Source organism: Rhineura floridana, chromosome 8 (genome assembly GCF_030035675.1).
Source record: "Rhineura floridana isolate rRhiFlo1 chromosome 8, rRhiFlo1.hap2, whole genome shotgun sequence".
In the NCBI taxonomy this organism is placed as follows: domain Eukaryota; kingdom Metazoa; phylum Chordata; class Lepidosauria; order Squamata; family Rhineuridae; genus Rhineura; species Rhineura floridana.
In genome coordinates, this window is record NC_084487.1 from 32,534,704 (window position 1) to 32,551,787 (window position 17,084).

The 17,084-nt window shown below is 41.4% G+C and overlaps 1 protein-coding gene across 3 annotated transcripts in view; it reads left to right on the plus strand.

The window, feature by feature from the left end:
* The window catches only part of SLC37A3 (solute carrier family 37 member 3), a 36,383-nt gene that overhangs the window by 3,642 nt on the left and 15,657 nt on the right, over positions 1 to 17,084 (plus strand). For all 3 annotated transcript variants that reach the window (XM_061638803.1, XM_061638801.1, XM_061638800.1), the window contains exons 2-8: positions 2,027 to 2,209; positions 2,831 to 2,945; positions 5,790 to 5,882; positions 7,364 to 7,447; positions 10,839 to 10,984; positions 13,304 to 13,400; positions 14,812 to 14,896. In XM_061638803.1, the coding sequence (XP_061494787.1) occupies positions 2,115 to 2,209; positions 2,831 to 2,945; positions 5,790 to 5,882; positions 7,364 to 7,447; positions 10,839 to 10,984; positions 13,304 to 13,400; positions 14,812 to 14,896 (715 nt within the window). In that variant the 5' untranslated portion in view covers positions 2,027 to 2,114. The remainder of the gene's footprint in view (positions 1 to 2,026; positions 2,210 to 2,830; positions 2,946 to 5,789; positions 5,883 to 7,363; positions 7,448 to 10,838; positions 10,985 to 13,303; positions 13,401 to 14,811; positions 14,897 to 17,084) is intronic.

Here is a 17,084-nt window from a genome sequence, read left to right on the forward strand (position 1 = left end):
GCATGTCAACCGGGAGAGCAGGGATGAGTGCACTAGCTATACTTCCTCTGTTGCCCTCCAACTTGTGGAGGGTGAAAATCTGGTTGGGGAAGCCTCTCCTGCTCATGGTGGTTCCCTGTGTGATTCCCTGCATAATTGGGGTTCTAAATCACATGGGGAGCTTCTGTTGTTGAGGAAGCATCCTGCTTCAAACTTTCACCTTCTATGACAGGTAGCCCCAGGTGATGTTGGACTACAGGTCCCATCATCCCTGACCATTGACCAAGTTGGCTGGGGTTGATGGGAGCTGGAGTCCAACAACACCTGGAGGGCACCATGTTGGCTATTCTGACTCTACAAGGTGGAGGGTGAGGGGGATGGCAACAGGGTGGAGCTTAGTGCTCTTACCCTTGTATGGGTTATACATGTGAGCAGAATGCCTGAACAGGGCTAGTGGATCCCACCGGTTTTTGGAAATACAGTAGAGCACTGTGGCTGATGCATCTGCATGCTGTGCTTCAGGAGCATGACTGGATTTGGCAGCTTGCATGTAATTTTTCCTCGCCAGAGGAGTGGCTGATTTCAAGCCCTACTGCAGAAGAACTTGAAAATAGCTCTCTCCTAACATCACTGAATGTGATTCTGCTTTGTGAGACAAATGTGACGCACATACTCCTATTCATAAAAGGGATATAAATTGGGGCAGGGCTGCAGCTCAGTGGCAGAGCACATACTTTGCATGCACAAGGTCCCAAGTTCAATCCCTGGCATCTCCAGATAAGCGGCTGAGAATCTCACCTGTCTGAAAACCTGGAGAGCTACTTCTAGTCAGTATACCTAATATTTAGGTACAAGAGCCAATGGTCTGCCTTGGTATTAAGGCAGCTTCCTATGTACACAAGGAAGACATGCCCTGCTGATGATCGCTAAAAAGGTGCCAAATTATGAGTGCCTTTGTTTATGTGAATGCAGGTTCAATTAGATGAGTTTGAGGATTGATAAATATGGAGTGAAGTGGGTGTGAATTCTGTTCCTGAATTCCTTGTTCGTGTGATTGTTCCTAGAGAATGTCTGCTTAATCTTCCTCTGAGGCCCCATCTGCACTATACATTTAGAGCAGTATCATACCACCTTAAAGAATCGTGGCTTCCCCTGCCCCAAGAATCCTGGAAAATGTTGTTTAAGGATGTTGAGAATTGTTAGGAGGTCCCTACTCCCCTTGCAGAGCCAGAATTCCCAGAGTTCCCTGGAAATGATTGTTAAACTATTCTTACAGAAACTTACATAAATGTATTTGACTTCTTATAGTGATGGGATGTGATCCTTCATTCTTGCAGGGGGGGGGACACCTCTCTGTATATACAGGAAACTAGTAGACCCTTTATTCTTCATTTGAGGCTGCCCTCTACTCCCTCTGAGGGTAGTTTGGAGAGTTGCAACAAGGGAAAGGGCCTTTTCAGTTGTGGCTCCCCGCTTGTGGAATGTTTTCCCAGTGAGATCCACATAGTGCCATCATTAACATCTTTTTGGCACTAGGTAAAAGTGTATTTCTTCTCCCAAGCATCTGATGGATTATTTATTTATTTATTGCACCCGAAGCTCTCTGGGCGGTTTACAGCAACCAAAAGCATTAAAATAAATATACAATTTAAAACACATATTTTAAAAACAATTTTAAAAACAATTTAAAACAATCTAAAACACATTATGTTGATTTTGCTGTCTATTTATGGTATGTTTTTGCTGCTGTTTTATTGGATCTGTTTTATGTATAGCTTTTACTGCATTCCCCCCGATTTTACATTATGCTTTATTCTCTTGAAATTTTGTAAGTCACTTGGAGGCTCCTGTGTAGCAAGCAACTAACAAATTGTTTTGATGATGATGAAGATGATAATTTACCCAGAAATGACTCCCACTGTGTTCCGTGAGACTTATTCACTGCTAATTGTCCAGAGGGTTGCAGTCGTAAATACTTTGATGATATTGTCTCTGCTCAAGTTTGCCTTGACTTTAGTTTCCCTTTATTTTTTTGTTTTTAAAAAAGGGAGAAGAGCAATGACCTAATCTATGCTCCAGCCTTAAAGGGCAAAAGGGGGTCAGGGAGGAGAGTTGGGGAAGCCAGAAGGAGAGCTATGCCTGGAGTTTTGAGGAGGCAGCCTGCAAACAGGAGCCTTGTGTCACAGTGCACTCATCATCATGCCGTTGTGTTCCTGCTCACTTTCTTCAGGTAGGTTGTTGTGACTGCATGTGTAGAATAGCCGTTTGGTGGGGCTTGGGTGGTTGAACAAGGTGGGTGCAAAAGGTGGAAAGACAGTAAGAAGCTGTTTCTGGAGGGCGATGTTCGTTTGGCATTTAGTTCTGTTGGATCTGGGAGTCCCGAACGGGCGTCCTCTACAAGTTCCTCTACAAGTCGCCTGTGGCGACTATACCAGGGATGGGGGAAACCAGTAGCCCTCCAGTTGTTGTTGGACTCCACCTCCCATCATCCCTGACCAGTGACTAATATGATGGGAGTTGGAGTCCTGCAACTGCTGGAGGGCCATGGATTTCCCTATCCTACCCTGACTCATCTTCTGGTTGGGAATTTATATTCTTTTACATACTGCAGAAATTGGCCCTCCTGAGACCATTAAAAAAAAACCTCTTCACCACTTTAACCAGCATTGTGCTTGCCCACTCTGGCCTCCTTTGGGAGGAAGAGTGGGATACAAATTTAATGAATAAATATAAATAAAATAATACGGTCAGTGCCTCTTAGTAAATCAGACGGCTTTATTTGTAGACCTGAGAAAATAACCTGTGTGTGATCTTCCTTCTTTCTCTCCCCTTTCCCTGTTTAAATTCCCAGCTACTCTCTGCTCCATGCCTCCCGGAAGACGTTTAGCAATGTCAAGGTCAGCATCTCCAGCCAGTGGACCCCCTTTTGCCCTAATGACACCGCCCTCAATCTTCAGCCCTATGAGGTAAGGGCATTAGATGGCCACACCTCCTTTTTCTTCCAGCAAGTCAAAAAGCGCCAGCCAGCACTGTATGCAAAGACAATGGGTTGTAGCCAGCAAAATTGTACTTGGAGGACACCCATGGAAATTAATGGACCCAAGTTAGTATTATCCATTATTTTCAATGAGTCTGCACTGAATAGGATACAGTCCTCTGTGCAAAATGGCACTTGAGCCACCCCAACCCTTCTTTATTACTGTTATCATTAGTAGGAACAGTAATAGCAGCTATTCCTTCCTGTGGCAGTTTTCTAGTTATCAAACAGGTAAAAAATGTATAAGTAAAAATCCTCTGTCACAGTGGGACAGGGATAAATGTTTGTTTGTATTCAGTTTTGTCTATTTTATTTATTAATTAATTAAGAATATATGTATGTGTGATTTATGTAATATTTGCTTAAGTCAGCATCCTGGTATGGTATATTACAAGCCATAGCATTAGAGGCAGTGGAGATCTGTCATGCTGCAGAATTGCATGGTTCTAGACTGTACCACATTTACACTGTAGGCAGTGTGTGTGTGTGTCACATTCTGCAAGAGTGTGGGAGCCAAAACAAATCTTCTGTGCTTTCTTTGGGTGCCATCCAGTGCTCTGTCCAGGTGTCAAGTAATATTAGTATGCTTGCCAGGAGTGTGATCTATTAGTGGAAGCTTCCATATGGCTGATTCCATTGCATTGTGGCTTGTGTGGCATCAGTAGAGGAACAATGATGTGAAAAAATAGCTCAAGGGGCCTCACCTTGCCCTCTCCTGCTCACATGAGTCTTGCCTCTTGTCTCCAAGTTAAACACAATATTTCTGACATAGGCAGGTGTACAGAGGTAACCTTGACTGAGTTAAATATTGACTCGGGCTGACGCTGAATGTGTTTAGTACACCTAAGCTACCAAAAGCCAGGGGGAAGGAAATTGCATGACATTCTCCTTTTCAGCACTCTGTGCTTTCTAGGATTGTAGCTAGCTCTGAAAGCCCTGGAGTTTTCCTTTCACAGAAACTAGGAAGGGAAATGGCTGTTGATTTTTTGCAGTAGCAAAGACTCTAAGGCAAGTCCCATGGAAATTGGTGGGACTCGCCTCCAAAGAGGCCTGTTTAGGATTGCACGATAAATTAGGGGATTCCTGCTTTTGTATTCTGGAGGGGGGGGCACTCTTTTCCTCAGGCCACAGGTGAGTCAGTGGCAGAAGCTTATTTTTTCATCCAAACAAACATCTGCCTCAGAAGTGGCCAGGATCCATCTAGCAATCATAGCTTCAGAACCACGGAGCAGATGTGCTCAGGCAAAATCCATAAAAAGGATTAACGTGAAATGGTAGAATCCCTCCCTTACTTACAAGGTGGAGGCATTTGTCTTATCCGTGCGAGTTAGATAGTGGGGAGACATTTTAAACATGCTTTTAATAGAAGTGAGTTGGGCTGCCAGGGACCAGATCAAATTGCATTGGGTGCCTAGATTTGATTTATGGTGTCCACCAGTTAGCCATACTGACTCTACATTAAACTAAAGTTGGCTGTCAGCAAGTTGTATTAAGACTGTGATCCTTTGCATTATTACTCTGGAGTAAGTCGGTTTCAGTCAGTGTACTAGTTCTTGAGTAAACATGCAAAGGTTCAAGTTGTGTGCCTGTCTGATTAAGGGAAAGTACATATTGATTCACATTTAACTCATATCATTGCCTCTTACTACCTCGAAAAGGCTGCTTCCTGTGCTTGTATGCATGTGTTTGAACAATTTATTTATTGCATCTTTCTTTCTTAGAGTTATATGCCACCTTCTCCCCTCCCCATTTTATCCTCACAACAACCTTGTGAAGTAGGTTAGGCTAAGAGACAGTGACTGACCTTAGATCACACCGTGAGCTTCATGGCTGAGTGGGGATTCAAAGCCTGGTCTCCCAGGTCATAGCCCAGCACTCTGACCATTACACCGTATCAACAGTCTTAATTTGTGCCTTAAGGTGGCGTCAGAAGGATAACAAATCCATCATTTTTAACAAGCCAAGCTTTTGGAAACAGTTCGGCAGTTTACAAGTTGTCACTTGGAACCAATTATGTATTCCGCCATTACACATTGGTCAGCTGATAATAATTGCTCAGTGGATGTATATGAAGCCCACAGACCACTCTAAAGCCCCATAGGAATTCTAAGTAGCATTATGACATTTTTATGCATCCAAAGTGAAGGTTGCTTCACATAATGAAATGGCACAGACCTGAGTCAGCACTCAGCAGAGAGCTGCAGCATATTCATGGTTCCCCCTGCCCCACTCCACATTTTTAGGAATAAGTACTACGTGGATATATCTTTGTGAAGCAGCCCTTTCTGAACACTTCTTGATGTGATATGTGTGTAGTTTGGAAAAGTAACAGGGTCTCGTCAATTTAACCTTCGGGGATGAAAATATTAACATTTTAAAAGAGATGTGTAAATGGGCTGACCTCCTGTGGCAGAAATTGATATTACACTGCTGACATTACTTTACGCTCTCGGTAAATGTTGGAATATCGAAGACATGATTCACTAGAAAAGAGAATAATGTTGGGGAAAACAGAAGGGAGCAGAAAAGGATTGATTCCATAAAGGAAGCCACAGACCTGAACTTCCAAGATCTGAACAGGGTGTTTTACAACAGATGCTCTTGGAGGTCCCTGATTCATAGGGTCACCATAAGTCATAATCTACTTGAAGGCATATAACAACAAAAGTGGTGTTTGTTGCCCCTTGTCCATTTTTAAGCTGGTGAGGCTAGGTTATCTCATCAACACATTTGAGTTCCTTCAGTTTTGTGGTGATGTTGCTTCTCTCTGCAGCTCTGGAACAGTAGTCACTTATTTCCTAAACCTGAAGATGCCATACTTTTCCTTGGGACATTGGACACTATCTTCCTGTTCTCTTATGCTGTGGTAAGTAAAACCTTCTTCCCATAAAATTCTAGAAACCTGAAAAAAAGAGAAGTTCACACCCCTTTGGTTTGGTGTGTAAATTCATAGGACCTTAGGAACATAGGAAGCCGTCTTATGCAGAGTCAGGCCACGGTCATGGACTGGCAGCAGCTCTTGAGAGTTTCAGACAGGAGTCTTTCCCTGCCGTCCCTGGAGATGCCAGGAACTGAACTTGAGACTTCTTGCATGCAAAGCGTATGTTCTCTCACCAAGCCAAAAAATGCACCAATGATGGTGGAAGAATAACTGGAGAAACATACTTTGCTGGTTTACTGTCTTTTCAACATCCAGGTGACTGAATGGTTTGAAGGTCTGGCCCATGTTATCATTAGGTGTGGAAAGTGGCACATAACACTGATAGATTATGCAGTGCTTGAGAACTGGAAGCTGAGCACTAGGCATAGATTGTTTTGTTGTTGTTTTTTTAAAAAATCCATATAAGGCTCACAACTTAAAGGAGACATACACTGGGGAAGGTATGTGTGACATGCATGGGCAGGGAAGCTGAGGAGGAGATAATCAGGGATGAAACGTGTGTATATATAAAGGTACTGAGCATTCTAGTGCATTTTGAAACAGAGTACTCAGTATAAGACTTCTGATTCTTGCACTGGAGTTCCTTCCCTAAGTCCTACAGAAAGGTCTTTATTCTATACATGATGATTCATGGAGGAAAGGGATAGCAACGGCTACCAGTCTTCCTGGTTGTGTGGTGCTACCAGGAAGAGAGACAGCATACTTCTGAATATCACTTGCTAAGGAACACCAGCAGGAGAGAGGTGTTGCCCTTAGGATCCTAGCTGTGGGCTTCCCATTGGCCTCTGTGGGAAACAGGATGCTGCACTACATAGGCCTTTGGTCTGCTCCAGGAAGGCTGTTCTTGTCTTGGGAGGCCAGGTACTCTGCAGGAAAGAGCGGGAAAAGACAGGGATGGGAGAAGAAAACTTAGGCTCCATTAGAAGGGGGCAGCAGAATGGGAAGGAGAGAGAGAGAGTGGTTACAGTGACAGGGATGAGGAGGAGCAAGAGAATGTAAGCAATTTGAGAGCAAGAATAGTAAGTTTAAAAGGAAAGTGATCTTACTTTGTGTTTTGTATATTTTTATCCCACCATTCCTCCAAGGACCTGTGTCTGATGCCCATAGCGCCTCCCCTCTTCTAGCCTCACAACGGCTGAGGTTATGCAGAGAGATTTGGGACTAGCCCAGTGAGATTCATAGCTGAGTAAACAGTTACTCAGGATAAATAAAGGGAGCTTTTGAAATCAAACTTCTCTTTTTCTCCCTGAGCAATACAAAAATGCATGTTGGCACTAGATGTCCCTTCTTGAATAGAAACAGCAAAGAGTCTTGAGGTACCTTAAAGATTATTGCATTGAAAGCCTTCATGGACAAAAGGCTGCTTCATCAGATTCTCAAAGAATAACATTCTCCTCTGATTTTAGGGTCTTTTTGTCAGCGGTATTGTTGGGGATCGCCTGAACATGCGCTGGGTCCTGTCATTTGGCATGTGCTCTTCTGCACTAGTGGTAAGCCGGAAAATCGCAATCCTCTCCAAGCTGGGAAAAGATGTATAGTTCCTCCAAAACCTGGTTTTGATTTGGAGAATTTCCTTAGCACAGTAGTCAGACTTATTTCTGAGACAATGACTAGGAATTAATATTCTAAAAAGAAAAATCTAGGATTTTTGGCAGTGTAACAAGAATGTACAGACCACCCCAAAGAGTATTTTAGTTTTGCATATTGCAAATTTGTATCCTTTTTTTTTATCATTAATTTTTATTCAAATTTTCAAAGACAAGAAACAAAACAAAAACAATTAAACAATAAAATAAAATGTTGACTTCCGATTTGTCGCAGATCAGTTATAGGTCTACAATATATAACAATCCTATCTCTAAAATTATATTATAAAATCACTTTCCTCCAGTAGTTAGCTTAATTAATCATCAAATCTCATAAACATTATTTTATTCTTTCCACAAAAAGTCCAAGAGAGGTTTCATTTCCTTGAGAGATATATCTTTCAATTTTTCTCCAAATAAACATATCGCTTAATCCATCTAATTCAAATCTGTTAGGCCCAATAATTTCAATAGCCATTCTTCCATTATCTATATTAATTCCATCTTCCATCTTCAATAATCCTGTTAAGTCCAATAATTTCAGTAGCCATTCTTCCGTTATCAGTATCCCATAATAATCTTGTTGTCATAGCCATAGTCCAAGCAAACATATCAATTAATCCATCTCGTCAAATCTGCCAAGTCCAATAATTTCCACAACCATTCTTCCATTATCAATATTAATTCCATCTTCCATCTTCAATAGTCCTGTTAAATCCAGTGGTTTCAGTATCCATTCATCCATTATCAGTATCCCATGATGATCTTGCTGTCATAGCCATAGTCATATAACAAGAGTCTGATGGGAATTTCCCCCATCACAAATATGTCCTTGCCATCAATTCTGAATATGTTGTTGAAATATTGTTGTAAAGTCACATATCTGCTCTGGGTGCATCTCTGCTCTGTCACATATTTGTAGTTAATTCCATACCTTTTTTCTATGTCAAGCCCCATCACATCATTCCAGTCAAGAATTCTGAGTATGTTGCTGAAATATTGCTGCAAAGTCATATCTCTGTTCTTCTTTTTTACAAAATGCACTGGCTCATTTCTTAAGAGTTTCTCCACTGTCACACATCTGTAGCCAACTCCATAGATTTTTTCTATGTCAAGCTCCATCATATCATTCCAGTCCAGAAAATTATCCAAGACATTGATAACTTTACCACCAAAATCTTCATTAATTTCTTCAGAGACAACGTTGAATTCCAAACAGTAAACTTTATTTCTAACATCCATAAACTCCAAATCTTTTTCCAGTTTCACATTTGTTCCAATCTCCAGGGCTTGTAGCTTCCCTATCCCATCAAACTCCTCTCTCACAGAATCCATTGTTTCTTTAAGCTCCTGCGTCATTTTGTTAAATTCATTTTTCATCTCCTGTCTACCCTGTCTCAGGGTTTGTTTCGTTATCTCAATCTCAGCCATTATTTTCTGAAACATAATTTCTTCCATGGTCTCAATCACTTTCCTGGTTGTCTTTCTTAAAACCACAGAAACAAAAATTATTTCAGCCACAATTGGGTTAATGTTCCAGGCTTGCTTATATCAGTGTAGACATTACAGCCTGCCTTATCTCTATGTATTCAGGAATACAAAAACAAACTTAGTTCCCAACATCAAAACAATTAGTGGCGTGAACAAGCAGATTTGTCAAAATGAAATAGACCAAAAAAAAAGTTTTTGTTCCCCCCTCCTCGAAATAGAAATCCCTCTTCTGTTGGTATCTTTAGAATGCACCTCCAGGACAGCTTTTTGCGATAAAAACAAAGATAAGCTTTTTCGATTTCTTTCCTCCTTAATTTCGTTAGTGAAAGAGAAAAGCCATAATCTCACCTAGAAGTTCTTCACAGCTGATTCATTGACAAATCTCTTTTTTGCTACACCAATTTAAACCAAGTTAAAAAAGAAAATAGAAAGAAGGATGCTTATCTGCCTGTTGGAGTCCGTTTTTCTTTAAAGAAAAGATAAACGTGTCGCTGTAATCAGCAAGAGCTTGATGAAAGTCCGTCCGGCATTGCAGTTTGAACCTTCTCTCATAAATAAATGAAATCCAGTCCTCCCCACAAAAACAGGCTTTATGGTTAATCTCTACATTTCTCCCTGACCGGGAGAAAATCTTTACCAGTCAAAAAGAGCGTTGTGACTGATTTTAAAGCTGAAAAAGCTTCTTCTGAGACAAGAGCTCGTCTCAGAGGCAGCACAGGCAAAGCAACCCTTCCCGGAAGTCGCAAATTTGTATCCTATAGCCAAGGGGAGTAATTAGCTTCACGAAACATTCTCAGTACTGCATGTATTTGGATACTGTGTAAGACTAGCTGGTTAAAAGTGACCAAGTTAGTAAAGATGAAATATGAAATTGACTTCAACACTTGTTCAAACAGGCTTTGCAAACCTACTGTGGCTCTTTTGCAGTGAGATATTTTTTGGCCCTTCTAAATTAAGTTGGTTCGATTGGGACCTTAATTCCACTGTTTGCACTCTTTTGTATACTTCATGAGTTAGTTGGTAATTCATTCAGGGGACTGGGAAAATCCAGGCACTGAGTTACCATGGCACCTAGAAATAAATGGCTGGAATTATTTTTTCCAGCCCTAGTAATTAGGTAATGGCATTTTTTCCAGCCCTAGTAATTAGGTAATGGTAAGGAGGTGCACTTGGCGCCGACACTATCATCCTTTCGGCGCCAAGTTAAAACCTTTCTCTGGGGCATTTTAATTCTTTGTTAATGATTGTAATGTTTGTAATTTGATCTTAGCTTATCCAGTTTTTTAGATTATGAAATTTGATTTTAGATTGTGATGTTTTTGTATTCTATTGTATTTTATTGTATTTATGTTCACCGCCCAGACAGCTATTGCTAGTCGGGTGGTATATAAGTTTTAAAAAATAAAATAAATAAATAAATAAATAAATTCCCTCTGAACACAGCCTAGATTGATAAAGGAATATAATCGCCTGTCTGGCACTCTTTGTCTTGGACATTCCTCCTTACTTTTAGGCTTCGTCCATTTAAAATTTCTCATCCCCCTTTCTGTTTTCAATTAGTAGCTCCAAAACATTTGTTCTTTAACCACAGGTTTGTAAATAAATGACCACTTTGCTCGCTGTCCTGTAGCAAGCAAGAATCACTTCCAGGTGACTAAATCAGGGAATTTCTTTTTACAAAAGAATTACTACTACTTTTCTTATCAGTCACAAGTGATTACCGGGGGAGGGGGGGAGTAACTTTTGTACGCTTATCTGCAAGGTTGCCTTCACCTCAAAACAATGTCCCTTTCTTTCCTTCCAGGTGTTTGTCTTTGGCACTGTCACTGAATGGCTACATTTCTACAACAAGTGGTTCTATTGCTGCCTGTGGATTGTGAATGGCTTGCTGCAATCGACCGGCTGGCCCTGTGTTGTCGCCGTCATGGGAAATTGGTTTGGCAAAGCTGGGTATGCTGTTTACTCCCCATCCCCCCCTTCTTCATTTGTGCCCTGTCTGTCCTCTGCAATATAACTGGGATGGGGAACCTGTGGCCCTCCCAGAGTCCTTGCCCGTTAGCCGTGCTGGCTGGGATTCATGGGAGCTTGAGCCTGGCAAAATCTGGAGGGCCACAAAGTCCCCATCCCTGCAGCATACACCGGAGCAGATCCTCAAACTGCACAAAGGCACGGATGATAAAATATGTATTGATGTGTCTGGCAGGAGGAAATGTCTGAATTTGCCTCAAGTTTCTGCATAAACTGAATCCTCTATTTAATCAGAAGCCCTTGCTTTGCCTTTGTTTTCATTGTGAAGAGGAGACATGGGGTAAGCGGGTAGAATGATCTCAGGGTGTAGCACTGGGTGCAGTTTCCAATTCATTGGACCACTGTATTGATACTGGGGCACACTTGTGAATTAAAATTGGAGGCACACTTCAATTTGTCTATGTTTAAAATATCCTAGCCCACCCTCCCTGTTGCCCGGTCAATTGGGATCAGGGGATGAGATCATTCTCTTGGGGTGATGCTTCTGGGACTCCCATCTACTTTCATCATCTGTCAGCTAGAGTCAAGGAATCCTTGGGCATTAATATTCTGTCTTATGGGATGACATCACTGCTTATCTCTTGGTAGGAGCTGGGTCAGTGTTGCATAGGTCTGCCTCAAGGTGGATGCATTCTCAAGGTACACTTCAGCCCATCTCATAGTATATTACTACCGTGTAATAGACCGGAACCCTGCTATCACCAGCTGAGGGCCGCCTTGGAGCGCCCCCACCAGCTGAAATAGAGTGGATATTTATATATTGGATATATATATATATTGTAAGCGAGGACTTCAGGTATAAGTTGGCCTATAAATCTGATTGTCCTGATGTGCAACCTATACTCTGGACAAGAGGCTACTGTAAGGACAGAATATGGAGAAACCGATTGTTTCCCCATCGGAAAGGGTGTGAGACAGGGTTGTATTTTATCACCCTATTTGTTTAATCTATATGCAGAACATATCATACGGAAAGTGGGATTGGACCCACTTGAAGGAGGTGTGAAAATTGGAGGGAGACATATCAATAATTTAAGATATGCAGACAATACTATACTACTAGCAGAGAACAGTAATGATTTGAAATGAGTGTTGTTGAAAGTTAAAGAGCACAAAAGCAGGACACAGGTGAATGTCGAAGACTAAAGTAATGACAACAGAAGATTTATGTGACTTTAAAGTTGACAATGAGGACATTGAACTTGTCAAGGATTATCAATACCTTGGCACAGTCATTAACCAAAATGGAGACAATAGTCAAAAAATTAGAAGAAGGCTAGGACTGGGGAGGGCAGCTATGAGAAAACTAGAAAAGGTCCTCAAATGCAAAGATGAATCACTGAACACTAAAGTCAGGATCATTCAGACCATGGTATTCCGGATCTCTATGTATGGATATGAAAGTTGGACAGTGAAAAAAGCGGATAAAAGAAATAAACTCATTTGAAATGTGATGTTGGAGGAGAACTTTGTAGATACCGTGGACTATGAAAAAGACAAATAATTGGATGTTAGGACAAATTAAACCAGAACTATCATTAGAAGCTAAAATGATGAAACTGAGATTATCATACTTTGGACACATAATGAGAAGACCTGATTCACTAGAAAAGAGAATAATGCTGGGAAAAACAGAAGGGAGTAGAAAAAGAGGAAGGCCAAACAAGAGATGGATTGATTCCATAAAGAAAGCCACAGACCTGAACTTCAGATCTGAACAGGGTGGTTTATAACAGATGCTATTGGAGGTCACTGATTCATAGGGTCGCCATAAGTCGTAATTGACTTGAAGGCACATAACAACAATAAATTGAGTGAATGATTCAACTGATCAGTGAGTGTTCCTTGATACAGTATCTGAGAATCACTGCTATGGGCACATTGAATTATATCCAACGTTAGTCATGCTTTGAGTAGACCCAATGAAATCAGTGGGCAACTAACTTGAAGTCCTTGTCAGTGAGTCTACTCTGAGGATGACTAATGTTGGATATCACCCATTGAGATAGCAAACAAGAATGATTGGATGATACACACGCATGCCCCATCTCTGTACTATCAATGTTGGTACCCCTAATGAAGTAAGTAGACATGTAAAGGTTAACCATGCACACAGTTTCTGTTAAGGGGGTGAGGAGAGGAGAATTTCACTGTGTCTCAAATATTGAAATCATCTCTGACTTCCATTCTCAGCACTTGATCATCTCACTCTTCTTTTGATCATTTTTATTTAATGCTCAGGAGGGGACTTGTCTTTGGTCTCTGGAGCGCCTGTGCCTCAGTGGGCAACATCCTCGGAGCATTCCTTGCCTCTTCAGTTCTGCAGTATGGCTACGAGGTGGGTGGAGCTGCCTGCTGTTTCCTCCTATGTGGCTTGGGGCTGGTCATGTTCTCCAGGATTGAGAAGTGTGGGTCCTCTACTTTGGAGCTCACCATACTGTCTCTAGTGTTGTCTAATAGCCACATGAAATTACTGAGTTGGGTTGTTCATGGCTTGCAGTTCTAACTGGCGGAGTGATGGGAATGTCTTCTATTTTATTATTTATTGGAAGGAGCACGGTGTGTGGGGGGGCAGGCACGTCAGTGATAAAACATTGTAAAAAAAAGTTATTAAAAGGGTTAAAACGTTATGTCAACCAGTGATCTCACAGTTGCCATAGTTTTACAGCTATCAAATGACTGGGTAAGCAGGAATGTTTTTAAAGTTCTCCTGGAAGTCAATAATGAGGGAGATACACACCTCAGCAGGGGAGGCATTCCAGATGAGAGCCACCAGACCTTGTTTTAGATAGGGTCCATCCTCTCCAACCCAAAGACAGTGTTCTTAGCTTAGGAGTATTCCTGGGTTTGGGTCTCCTCCTGGATGGTCCAATTGGAACTGTGGCCAAGATATTCTGCCAGTTTTGGCTTATTATCCAGCTACATAACTTTCCTGAAAAAGAAGCACCTGAACACCATGGTGAATCATCTGATAGCATCTAATCTGCATTACTATAATGTTCTCTACATGTGACTGCTCTTGAAAGCTGTTAGGAAACTGCAACTAGTCCAAAACATTGCAGCTAGAGTGTGCACTTGTTCTTTGTTAGCTTCAATTACTGTTGATTTGTTCCTGAGCTAAATGCTGCTACTTGCTTCTAAAGCCATTCATGGTCTAGGTCCAGGATATTTGAGTTAGTTCCATACCTTCCCATCTGCCACAATCTGGGTAAAAGAACTTTCTAGTGATCCCACAGACAGAACAAGCCTTTTTTGGTGGTGGCCTCTAAGCTTCAGAATAATCTTCAGGATCAGGTTTCTAGTACTGTGCAACAGATTGTGGAGCTTACCCATTTTAAGTGGGCTGTTAAGAACTTCTTTTTAGACAGGCTTTTCGTGATTATTTTTATTGGTGGTTTTTCATTTAACTTTGTGTCACCACTACTAATATAATCTGCATTGTTTAAAATCTGGTAATTGGGAATATGAGAGGATTGAGAGGCAGGCTGAAAAATAGCCTAAATACATAAAAATAAAAATAATTTTGGGGGGAGGAGGGGGGCAGGAAAAACTATGCTAAATAGTCCTGTTATTGAAGCAACATCTTCCCATTATACTTATTTATGCCCTTTTTCATGCTGTTTCTTACGTTTTGCTGTTAAGGAATTTGTAGGTCAGTTTTACTAGCATAAAATGCTTAAAAAGCACTTAATTTAAGATAAGGAAACTGAAGACCCACACATGAGAGATCTTTGCTTTCTCTCTTTCAGTATGCCTTCTTGGTGACAGCATTGGTACAGTTTGCTGGAGGAGTCATTGTCTTCTTTGGCCTTGTGATTTCTCCCAAAGAAGTAGGTGAGTAGAAGTGATGTCACACACCACTTTTGACTTCCCTGCTTGAAAGGGCTCTAATGCATATCTTGTGGGTTCTAGTGGTTCAGATCATATCTCCCCAATTCTGTACCAATTGCATATGTTCAAATCCAATTTAAGACACTTATTTTGGCCTTTAAAACCCTAAACAGTTTGATGGCAGGTTATGTAAAGGACAGAGTGCTAAGATTAGCATCTGAGACCCTGCTGTCTGCCCTGCCAGTAAGAGCTATAAGATTAACAGGTACCATGGGTGGGGCCTTTTCAGTGCTATCCCCACACCTTTGGAACTCTGATCCCATGGAGGTGCACATGGCCTCATCTCTGCTGGTTTTTAAAAGAACTCTGTAAGATATTTTTATAACAGTCCACCTTGTTTTTCTTTTTTTAAAAGTGATGGTTTTGATAATGTAATTTGTTGTATGTATTAGTGGTTAAGGTGTTGGACTACAACCTGGGAGACCAGGGTTCGAATCCGCACATAGCCATGAAGCTCACTGGGTGACCTTGGGCCAGTCACTGCCTCTCGGCCTCATGAAAACCCTATTCATAGGGTCGCCATAAGTCGGAATCAACTTGAAGGCAGTACACACACACATTAGTTTTTGTTTTATGTTTTTATGGATAGAATACGTTTATTGCTTGAGTCCTTAGCAGAACAAAACATAATATCAAACACTAAAAACTTTCATACCAAATCAAAAGTTATCAAATTAAAATTGATACATAAAATATGTGGATGACCTTAAAATAAAAGGCTTTACTTATAAAAAAAACCATTTTTTGCCATAGAACTGATTAAAGAAATAAAAGAAGTTTTAAAAATTATGTCGGAATACTTTCATACACTCATATCTTCAGGTCTCCATGACACTTTCGAGCAATGGAATCCACATGTTTTTATGTGTGTTAAGCCATTGATAAACCATTGTGTGAGGGCAATGTGCCCTAAAAGGTGGGCTTAGACATTCATTTAAAAAATTACTAAAATTCTGAGCACACTGCTTGGCCAGTGTCTGCTGTGTGTAATATGCACGTTAGATGGTGGCATTGTTTAAACTATTTGCATCCCACCTTTCCCCACAAGGTCAAGGTGACAAGTAAAGCAAAAGAAATGTCATACAGACATAGGTAAAAACACAGTCAATATGCAGTGAAACACTAGCAGCAAAACCCAGAAAGATAAAACCATAAAACAGCAATAGAATCCTGCCTCCCAAAGTTCACTAGCATCCCTAACAACCCGACAGCCTTTCTAAAAAGGAATGTCTTCACACTGTGATGGAAGATCATCTGGGAAGAGGTGACACACATCTCTCTGGGTAGGGAATGCAAAACTCTAGGTGTGGCCAATGAATAGGCCCTCTCTCTGGTCCAAAATCACAGTAGGTTGGGAACACAGACGGCCTCTGTTGATGATCTTGAATGCTCTGGCAGGCTCATGTTGGAGAAGGTGTTCCTTCAAGCATCCTGGTTCTAAACCACACAGGGCTTTAAGGGTCATAACCTGCACTTTGAAATGGGCTCGGAAACCAATTGGGAGCCACTGCAACTCTATCACCAAGGTGTAACATGCTCCTGATATCCCGCTCCAGTTGACTTCCTAGCCATCCATCTTACTTAAAACAAAGGACGTGGCTTTGGAAAAACCAGGTTCGAATTGCTGCTGAGCCAGGAAACTTAGGGCAAAACTACACAAGACACTATTCAAGCAAGTAGCAATTACATGAATGGCTTTTCAAGAGGAAATTGCAAGTGTGCATCTGGACTAGGATCTGGGGGTGGGGAGGGGGCTTTTTGCTTCCCATGGTGGAAACCTCTCCCCTCATGCAAGTAACAGGTGCAGGGGGCTCAAATTGGATCAGAATTGTAAGTAAGGGGAAGGGGGGAATTAAAGCCTCTCCTAGCCCCCACTGGATCCTGATCCTTGTGTCAGCCCCCCCCCCCCGGTATGCCTTCAATTTACTTTTAAAAGGCCATTCACACAATTGCGTGGATGATATTGTGTCTACTTTGGCCTTTACATGTTGTCTTTGAGTGAATCACTGCCCCTCAACCTAATCTTCCAGACACAGTTGGGATCCAAATGTGGCAATTTTAAACCCACTTCTAAGTTGCCATGTGGTTCAGCAGCAGCTTCATAAGCTGTGATAAGATGAGACAACCTTCA